Raw genomic sequence first — 10,662 nt, 5'->3', positions numbered from 1 at the left:
AGGACAGATTTTCAGAGTTTTGTTTGCTTTAATATAATAATAATAATAATAATAATAATAATAATAATATATAACTTCACCTGCATAGATAAACCAACAGAGGAAAATATTTAGAGGCCATAATATTGGCTAGTTACTAAAGATCGAATGTTCCTGATGATCCTGATTGCTTTACACCGATAGCTTTTGCCTCGGACATTACTATTCTACTTACACCATGATAGTTATGTGTCAGAATTCCCAATGTCAGTGAGGCCTTTGCAACTTAAAAAAAAATTGAAAAATAATAGGCAATGCCTACCAAAGGTAGTAACAGTATTGGAATTCTGTTTTCTATGTCCCCAAATTTCCCCAACCTGCCCTGCACTTTGTTTGCCAATCATTCCATTTTATTCTTAAAAGGTTTTGGAACTGCTACTCTTGGAACCAAAAGACCCTTCATTATTTTATTATGGCATTTTATAAATAAAAATGTTTGCTTAAGGTAGATGTGTATTAGGTTATCATATTTACATATCAGATTAATCCTTTTTGTTTGTGAAAGGATAGACTCTGTGATCCCTAAATAAAGAAAATATGCTCCTGATTGAATTGATCTCAGGCATTGATATTTCTCACATTCCCCCTGAGGCTTTTATAGGATGTATTTCACTTCAGGTCAGACCTTCTGCTATGGCTTTGCTGACTTGTTCCCTACATTAATTTGATGGGCAAAGGCTTTTTATGTGACTCATGCAAACACATAATTTGATAAGGAGTATAGTGGGAAAAAAGCTTGCAGACACCATAGCCAACAAAGCCAATGCCTATGACACACACACACACACACACACACACACACACACATTGTATCACTCTAAGGATGTACAGTACTTTTCCATTTCAAAGCAAAATGAAAAATAAACATCCCTCTCAATTCCAGGGTCTTACACAGAGCCTCTGGACAAAAATTCCTCACAAGTGTTATCCTTAGATATACTGCATTGTGCCCCCCTTGTTGTATTCCGAGGCTCACCCCTTGAATCTACAGAACTTTGTCTTCCTAGCCACAAATCTGGGGTGGCTGCCCTGCTTAGAGCTAGGTTCTTTCACGGTAGGGTTTCTTAACTTAAAAACTATTGAAGTTTTTAACCAGATGACTATTTGTTGCTGGAGGATGTCTGGTTCATTGTAGGATGCTGAACAGCATCCTTGGCCCTCTGCCCACTATATACCAGTATCACCACTCCCTTCATACGCAGTTTTGGCATCTGAAAATGTTTTCAGACATTGCCAAAAGTCCCCAGGAGGCGAAATGTTTCCCATTTGATAACCACTGCCCTACATACAGTATGATAACAAACTATAGAAATATAGAGGAAGATTTCAGCTTTCTTTATATCTAGATGATTTAGGCAATTTTTTTTTATTTATAAGAAAGGTAGCAACCACAGCACCGTACCCATGATTTCAGATCTGATCTGATGCCATTGGCTTCACTCTACCTTTCTCTTCTGTTGGAGGTCAGCTCGCAATAATTTCAGTTTCTTTTGAATTCCAGTCAGAATACCTATTTTCTGCTCCAACGTGGACAACAACTGGACAATGCAGAAATGAACGTCATAGTTCGCCCCGTCGGCTGTCTCCTGGATGTTGTTGCCCGGCCACTGGCTGGGTTCCTTCCATGAAGTCATGGTTTTCTCCATCAATGGAGTAGATAAAGTTTCCATTTCTCTAGTCTCTTCCTCCTCCTCAGTCTGCACAGGCGGTGGTGTTTTCATAAGTTCCTCCCTCTGAAGGGACATTTCTGGATTTCTGATGTGATTCTCCAACATCCTGGGCACCTCATGTCCAACCCGAGACAGACAGCTCTGGGGGGGCCTGAAATCTAGAGTCAATTCTTTGACTCGATTTGCGTATCTTAAAGTGTTGAGGGTGTTTTCGCAGGAGGACATCCCTGGAGAGATAGTAGCAATCATGCACGTGGAGGAGTTCTGCCCGATAAAGGAGTCCCGGAGCACTTGGGTGAGTTTGCTGGCTCGGAATGGGGTGTGAGACTTGTTCTGCCCCAAAGCCCGGATGCACTCCTTGAGCGCCAGGAGACTCTTGTTAATGTCCGCCCCTTCCAGCTGCCTCTTCCTGTTGGCCTTGGCAGTATCGGCTCCCCTTTCATTCCCAGCCAAGTCGACGAGAGAAAACTTGCCGTGCAGGGCCCCTCGGGACTTGAGGATGATCTGGAGCACGGCGTGGCTCCTGGAAGAGTGGGCATTGACGGACGTCTGCCCAGATGTGCGGCAGCTATTGCCTCGCTCCACCAGGTTCAGCAGGTCCTCCACACAACACACCTCCCGCTCCTGCAGCCCGACCACGTGGACTTGCTGACTGCCATCCTCCAGGACCTGCAGCTGCTTCTTGCAGTTGAGCAAATCGAACACCTTGCCCCCGTAAATCTCAAAGAACGTGCCATAGACTTTGAGGCCCAGCTTCTCGTAGGCGGGGCTGTTGAGCAGGAAGAACACATCCTGCGCCGCCAGGGCGTAGATGCCTTTGGAACAGCTCTGGGCCTTTCCCAGGAAGGCCCCGCCCATGGTGTGCGTTTTCCCGCTGCCCGTCTGCCCGTAGGCAAAGCAGGTGGCCATGCCCCGGCGGAAGACCGACTCCACCAGCGGCTGGGCCGTGAACTTGTACACCAGCTCGTTGGAGGCCGTGTCGTCAAAGGCGTGGTCGAAGCAGAAGGTCTGGTTCTCCAGGTAGCGAGTGAGGTCCACCTTCTGCTTCGACTCGTGCACCAGGACCACGTGGGCCGAGGGGATGGTGATGATGTCCAGGTCCTTCACGGCGGCCTCGTGCTGGTTGAGGGGCCGCTTCCGCACGCAGACGCAGATGCGCCGGTCCCCCGGCGGCGGCCCCAGGCGGGACACCTCGCTGCGGTCCAGGCGCCGGCGGTACTCCTCGATCATGCGCGTGACCTCGTGGTGGGGGTTTCCCGCGTGCACGTCCTGGGCGCGCTGGGCTCGGATCGCCACCTGCAGCTGGCGGCGCGTCTCCCGCTGCTTTTGCAGCTTCTCAATGCTCCGCAGGCAGGGGGACTTTTTCCACTTCACCAGGCAAGGGCTGCCGGGGACCGGCACAGCCAGGCTGTCCCCGGAGGGGGTCTCGTTTTTCGGGGGGATCCTGGCGATCCACCGCGTGGCCACGCGTTGGTCCCCGATGGCCGAAGAGGGCGCGAGAGACAAGGAGGACAGCGACCTGGACCGCGTGGCCTGCTCTGCCGAGGTCAGCGACGGGTTCAGGAGGAAGATCGTCTCCAGATCGATCTTCTTGCCTTTTTTGACGCCTTCTTCCACCCACTCCACCATGACCCAAGTGTTTTCTCGTTTGAACTCCGTGACGACAGCGAGGTGGATCCGCCCGTCGCTGCGCTGGATCGCCACGCAGACGCCCACCTGGACGTCGTGGAAGGGGGCCATCAAGGGTTTCAAGGACGCCAGGCGCCGGGCGGCAGGGAGGCACAACTGGCTGGCCATCGTGAAGGATGGAGGTGTCAGGACTCGCGTCTGGGGGTCCTTGGGGTTGGAGCATCAGGACCTGAGCCCAAGCCAGTCTGAAGTGCCCCCGGCACTGAGCGCGCCTGCGTTTGCACCTGCCTTTGTGACCCGCCAGCCAGCCCCGGGGCTCCGCCTGGCCTCCCCACGTCACAAAGAAGTGGGGAGAAGGGCCGAGGGCCTCCAGGTGAAAGGTGGATGGAAAAAACCCACATCTGTGGTGCGAGGTGCCAGCGCAAAGGCAGCCGGAAGAGAGACGTTGTTCTCCGCCACTGGGGGCGCAGGGGTCGGCGTTGGGTACACAGTCCATGCGCCTGTGCGCCTAAGCGGTAGAAACAGTCTTTCTGAAGTCTTAGCCTGTCCTCTCAAAGCTAAGCGCTTTAGTTGAGAACAGGTGAGTGCTCCCTTCAACTTCAACTCCCCAGCGATCGGAGGGAGCAAGTGAAGGTGGAGCTATTGGCGCATCCCAGGCTTCAAGTGACTGTCCTGGAGAACCCCCTCAGGCATGCCATCTTCCCCGCACCCCTACCTCCGGACTTGTTTACGGTGGTAGCTTAACGTCCAGTGGGCCTTCTCAGTACCCAATCAAAATGAGTCCGACGCAGGCAGTTCTTCTGATAATTGGCGAATACTAGGCGACTTCCTTTGGTACATCTGGGTTTTCAAGCTCAAGCTATTTATCATATGGGCTCTGACGGCTATAAAGTGAGTCTTGTTGTACTGACAGAAGCCAAAACAGGTCTTTGTCGTCTCCTCCTCTTCCTCCTCCTCCTCCTCCTCCTCCTCCTCCTCCTCCTCCTCCTCCTCCTCCTCCTCCTCCAGTCTTCACTTGGAGTTAGGTAGCCCTTTCCCAGCCCCCGAAAGTCTCTGTAACTGTGCCATCTTTCAGTCTCCGCACCAGTGATGACGTCGTCCCTGGGCAACCTCATCCTGTCGCTCAGTCTGTTTCTCACGTTGTCCCGGGCGTTATTTTAACAGGTCATTTCTTCTTAATCCCCTGCTTACAAACATGTCAGTAGCTCTCCATCATCCTAATTGATCAGCACAAACTCCACAAGAGGCCACATGATGCATCTGGCCTTCTTTCCTATGTTTTTATCCTCCATCTTTACCACCGTCCTCCGTCTACAGTGCAGCCATACTGAAGAACTTGAGGTCCTTCAAACTCAGCATTTTTCTTTCAAATTTCTAATTTTTAGCCCCGGTGCTTCTCAGTATTGGGGTGTATAACATTCACCTACAGGGCTTGTTCAAACACAGATTGCTGGGCCCCACCCCTTCTGGATCCGCTAAGTATGAGGTAAGGTTAGCTTGTAACAACTTCCCAAGTGAAGCTGCTGCTGCTGGCTCTGGGAGCACACACTGAGGGTTACTGTGCTAGCCCTCTGAGCAGAATAGCCTCTCTTTCCTGCCTCATTTTCTTGAACTCTTCAATCCCATCTCAAATGGTACTACTTCTGGGAAGGTTTCTCTGTTGATAATGATCAGTCAAAATACCCTTAAACTGAGACATCTCTTCCTAAGAAATAAGATCTATTACTAGTTGGGTTTGTTTGGTCAGGGGGACCTATAATCTTCATTTTCAGTAGTGACTATTTAAAAAAATCCCATAGGTTAACATGATGATAATCTGTTTGTAGAGAGTCATTGGGCTATTTTTACAGTGTTGATGATCTGGAACTTCATTTGCAACAATATCCTCGTTTTTATCTACGGAGACAAATTCAGAATGCGGACACCCTCTACATAGTGTTCTTACTTTATGGATAAGAAAATACTGTGACTCTTTAGTAACGATGTAAATATATAGTACTTGCTAAGGTGTGAAGACCTAGGTACAAATGATGGCATCATTCTTGGCCATGGCCTGGATGGCCATTGAATAGATGAGCAGTTTCTCTAGATTGGAAATGGACACCATCATAATTTTTTTGACTAAATGAATATAACCAAGCAATAAGAACATATGAAATGCTTACCATATGTTATTTCCTATGCCAAAGAAATTCTACCCTCAGGAGTTTACCATTTGCACATTTTGCTTTATGTACCTCCTAAGAAACATATGCCTTGACAAACAACTGATAGAGTCTCTTTATTTCAAATTCCTTTTTCCAAAGGTGACCAAGTATCATGTGCAGCCTTACACGGAAGGGCTGTGGGGGAGAAAGAAGGTAAGCACAGGAAAGGAGCTTAGTCATTTTCATTTATTAAATACAGGTATACTGCCCTGTTGGGGGCCTGTCAGATTTACTTTACAGGACAGAATGTGATTTCTAGTCTCATTTCAGATACAAACCTCCCAGGAAAAATGCATCAGAGATGCGTCTTTCTCACACCGGTTTAACAGATGTCAGGCAGCTGTTTGGTCTGTCTGATCCCCGTGGGGGTCTGTGCTTTTCCGTATATGGATGCAGCCTGAGGTTGATTTAGTTCTTCAGAGGAGCTTAGTAGATTTCCCCAAATCTCTTTGAAGAAATGGGATTCGTTATTTCCAGTTTAAAAGTTATTTTTTAAAGAGTCGAGAAGTACCTTCCTAAGTATATGCCTCTAGAAAACAAAGGGAAGATTAACTTTTAGAATGAGAATAGTATTTTATCCTGACAGCTAGCGCGTATCTGTGTCTGTCTTCTGATATTTCACCGTGCCCTCCATGCACCACACTTAAGCAGAGCAGACAAGTCCACCTCTCTCTCGCCCTGACACTGATTTCATAGGCAAGCATTGTTTCTATGACAACAGCATTAACTCAGAGTCATCTTTCCACAGTTTATTAAACAGCATTGCTTACTTGGGGATATTTATGGTTCCTGTATATCTGTTGATTGTGTGAAAGTTAGTCTGTGAAGTTATGGTAAAACTAACATTGTCAGTGTCTCACTTCAAACCCTTTTATGTTGGGTTATCTTTCAGTTTTCAGCATGCTACCGTGAGAGGCTTGGGTTCTGCTCTAGTGTACATATCAGTGTTATTTGCTTGTAACTGCACGAGAATTACAGAAGTCATGTTACTCATGAACATAGTAAGTGCCTTGGGAGTTCAGCTTCAGCTCTTTAACTTGAAAACCATTGGCTGTATTTCTTACCCTTAGAGTCTTCTTTAGATTATGCAATTCAGGGTATTTAAATTAATTTGCTATGGAACAAAAATCAAGAAGGGACACATAATACTTGTGTGAGAAATAATTATAGGAATTTGGGTATTTTTCTAGAGAAGTTCTGAGAGACAGACCCTATAAAAGGCTACCCTATTGAGGAGAAATATAATTTGTTCTGTATGGTTTAAGGTCTATGAGCACTCAGTAAGTCAAATGCTAAGGCATCAAGACTCAACTCAGCATCACTTCTCTTGAAAAGCATTCCTTGAAAAGCATTCCTTGATGTCCACAGCTTCCCTTCCTCTCCCTAAGTCACACCTCAATGAGTCACCTTCCTCTCAATTACCACCTTTGTTCCATATCAATTGATATTGCACTTAACATTTAAAAAAATTAAAAGCATCTGCCTCTTTCTCTCTAGGCATGTAGAGCCTTGAGAGAAGTGAAGAGAATGCTTTACTTATGTTTGTATACCCAGCATCTGAAATATGGACTAAATTCCCTAGAACTATCAAAACCAGCACAATAGATGGATATTTCAGAGAGAGAGAGAGAGAGAGAGAGAGAGAGAGAGAGAGAGAGAGAGAGAGAGAGAGGAGGGGGGGGCACTGACTGACTTTAGGCCAAACTAATGAAGGACCTCATTGAATCAGGTATATACTAGTATTCAACAAACCTTAATGACTGTCTGGTATGGTCTGAGCTAAAAGCCAGATATGAAATAGTGAAGAAAACAGCCCTAGACTCTGCCCTCAGGGAGCTTACTGCATAATTTTTGGAGACATGTATGAGCAAATAAAAACATACACATATATTGATGTGAAAAATAATACAATAATATATATTAGTACATATAACTAATAGTATATCATTATATATTATGTAATATATAATATATAATTGTTTCACACACAAAAGTAATAAACCTACTTTCACCCACCCTGTATATGTTACAGATATATGGATAATATTTTAATAACTATAGCTATCTGAGAGTAAGCGCCCTAATCTGGTATATATTAGAGCAGAGAGTAAACGACAGCTTGTCAGAAAATATAGCACCAATCATATTGAAATGATAGATCCAGGATTGGGCAAGATTTGTGTTCTCAAACCTGGCTATATATCTGAATCCTCTGGGACACTTTCACCAAGTACAGATGGCCTGTCTCCACCAAGACCTGTTGAGTCAGTCTCTAGTGGCCGAAACCTGGAACTCAGTTACTAAAAAGCACCCCAGGTGTTTCTTGTTTCTGCGAAGCCAGGAAAGCCTTGGACCAAATGCCCTCTAGGTATCTTTCTATTCAGAGATTTTATGATCCCGTGGTTCTGCGAATAAAAAGATGACTGATCCTTTGATACTCTTGTGGCTATTGAAATGTCTTGTTTTAGAATCTTGAGTGTTTGAAGGTACTCCTCTTTCAATAAATGGGACACAATGCAGTTTTACTAGGAAAACTACTTTTAAGTTTCTGCAAAAGGTTTGCTTCAAAATCTCATCATATAAAATCACAACATGAAGTAAAATGGTTTGAAAGCAAGACCTATGTCATTAAAGGATATTTATAGGCATGAAGACATACCATTTATTTTTGTATCTCTCACAGTGCTTTAGGATAGCACCCAGTCCATAGTCCAAGTTGCTTATTATTAACATCCTAGAGGCCCGGTGCATGGATTCATGCACTAGAGGCCTGGCCTGTGGGGATCGAGCCAAAACAGGCTCTCTGACATCCCCTGTGGGGTCCCAGATTGCGAGAGGGCACAGGCCAGGCCAAGGGCCCCCACCAGTGCATGATTGGGGCTGGGAAGGGACTGTGGGAGGGCTCCAGGGTGTGTCTGGTCTATCTTGCCCAGTCCCGATTGGCTGGACCCCAGCAGCAAGCTAACCTATCAGTTGGAGCATCTGCACCCTGGTGGTCAGTGCGCGTCATAGTGACTGATCGAACAGTCTGACATTTAGCATGTTAGGCTTTTATTATATAGGATTTTGTATTTACTGCATTTGTTTGTTTATCTTATTGTTTAGTCTCTGTTTTTCCTCTTAGAATATCACTGCATGAGGAAAGAGGACCAACAAGCCATGTAGCTTTAATATAAAGAACACTAGACCTAGAATAAGAGACCTAGGTTTATCAGTTCAGGCATTGACTATTATTTGATCTTGAGCAAGAAACATCACTTTTCTGAAATTTCCTTTTCTCAGATATAAGAAAACAAAAAAGGTTGGACCAAATCTCTCAATTCTCCTCTGGCCCTAAAGTAAAAATGTTTCTAACTTGGAAAGAGTTAAGCCTCATTTCAAAGATGATATAATTATTTTCAATTTATAAGAGATTCTTGAAAATAAATTTTTTAAATCTATGAATTATTTGTGGAATGATGCTAGAGTAACATTGATGAAGGTTGTTAAAGAAATGCATACATTTAATGGATACCTGCAGGTGCCTACATATACTCACAAGTTTAAAGGATTCTGGAGGGTGAATTTGTGGTGGTACTATGAACCTTTGCAAGAAACAACTAGAGTTTGTTTGGTCCTTACTGTGCATTTAAACCCCTTCATCCATTTTTATTTTCCCAAGGTGAGTGATTTACCTGTAAGATATTATGTTTTGAATTTGAATAAAACACTGTGCACAAAATTCAATTTTCATCCAGATTTGGTTGAGTATAGGTGGATATGGCTGTAATCAATTTATTCTCATGGCCTTCTTTTATTTACTTGTAAATAGCAAACTAGATGGTCAAAACTGTTAGAAAAACATAATAGCTGATTCATTAAATATTTCCAGAAAATTCTTCTTTCATTGCATTGAAAATTTATCTTCTGGGAAAGAGGATATTTGAAAATTAAAAATACACAGAATGGCAGAAAGTTGTCCCAAAATATTTCGACGTTGTAAATAGGACCTTGAGGTGGGCTTTGTTTCCTAATTTATTAGAACATAGTATTATATAAAAGAGCCATCTCAAATAGAAAGGGAGAAAGCATTCTCAACTTCACCAGCTTTTATTTTGAGTTATAATTACTAGACGCATCAATTAAGTAGATAAATTTTATCAAATCAAAAATTAGACATTATAATGATTTACCCCAAACTGCAAGTACTATATTATATACTTGATACTTTAATGAGGAGCAGTCCATTTTTATTAATTTTACTGGAAGAAGAGTGCTAAAATATTACTAGGAGAAAATTGGCATTTAGCATTATTGTTTCTAATTCTTAATCATGTAGAGATTGTTTTCATTCAGATTGCAGTTTAGTGTTCACTGCAATATGTGAGCTAATAACACTATCAGGATTCATCCCTGTGTATTTCTTTACTATTGATAAAGTACTTATACATACCAATACCATATTTGATCCACTAGCAAACTTTTGAAGTACACAGCATGGATATTATTTGTCACATCTGACTAATGAGAAAGCTGGAACATAGAGAAACACCTTTACAGACTGACATTTATAAAAAGTGATTTGAATTAGAACCAGGGCAAAGTAATTGTAGGGTTCTTTGCAATATATGGCAGAGCACATTAAAAAAACACAAAAAACAAACAAACAAACAAAAAACACCTACAAGAATCAGAGTTCCCCAGTATGAACTCGGGGAAAGTTATTACCTAACTCAATGTTTATTTTGTATTGCAACGTAAAGGAGGTAACTAAGGTCAGTAGCGTGTGGTAAGGATGGTGTATGGTAATGTATGTTACACTCTTAGTGAAGATGCTGTCTCCTAGTAAGAATTCAACAAGCCATATCTTTAAGAAAAAATTATAATGGAAGGTGTTCAGGACTGATAAACGGTGAACTTGTTAAGTGAGATCTTGAATCTTTCTGCTTTACGACCCAGGACTTGTGATTTATCTATAAGACATCTATAGGTTTTAGTGTCTTTATAGCTTCTTCTCCCAGGTTCACTTGTGAAAAAAATGATTTTTATCATGTGCTGACCTTGGACCAAATTCTCAAGTATCTTTCTCACTTTCTCTGTCTCACTAAGCAAATATATATCTCTCTGTCTCTTTCTCT

General features: G+C 43.5%; 1 protein-coding gene across 1 annotated transcript; it reads right to left on the bottom strand.

Moving 5' to 3' along the window:
* Positions 1 to 1,475: 1,475 nt before the first annotated feature.
* On the bottom strand, positions 1,476 to 3,506 carry KIF2B (kinesin family member 2B; the record flags this gene model as incomplete). The annotated part of the gene is made up of 1 exon (XM_081110186.1): positions 1,476 to 3,506. One exon carries the CDS (start codon positions 3,504 to 3,506, stop codon positions 1,476 to 1,478), a length of 2,031 nt encoding a protein of 676 aa, XP_080966312.1.
* Between the last annotated feature and the right edge of the window lie 7,156 nt (positions 3,507 to 10,662).

The sequence above is a fragment of the Myotis nattereri genome (genome assembly GCF_964212035.1).
Source record: "Myotis nattereri genome assembly, chromosome: 16".
Lineage (NCBI taxonomy): Eukaryota > Metazoa > Chordata > Mammalia > Chiroptera > Vespertilionidae > Myotis > Myotis nattereri.
This window is presented reverse-complemented; position numbering and strand designations above follow the sequence as displayed.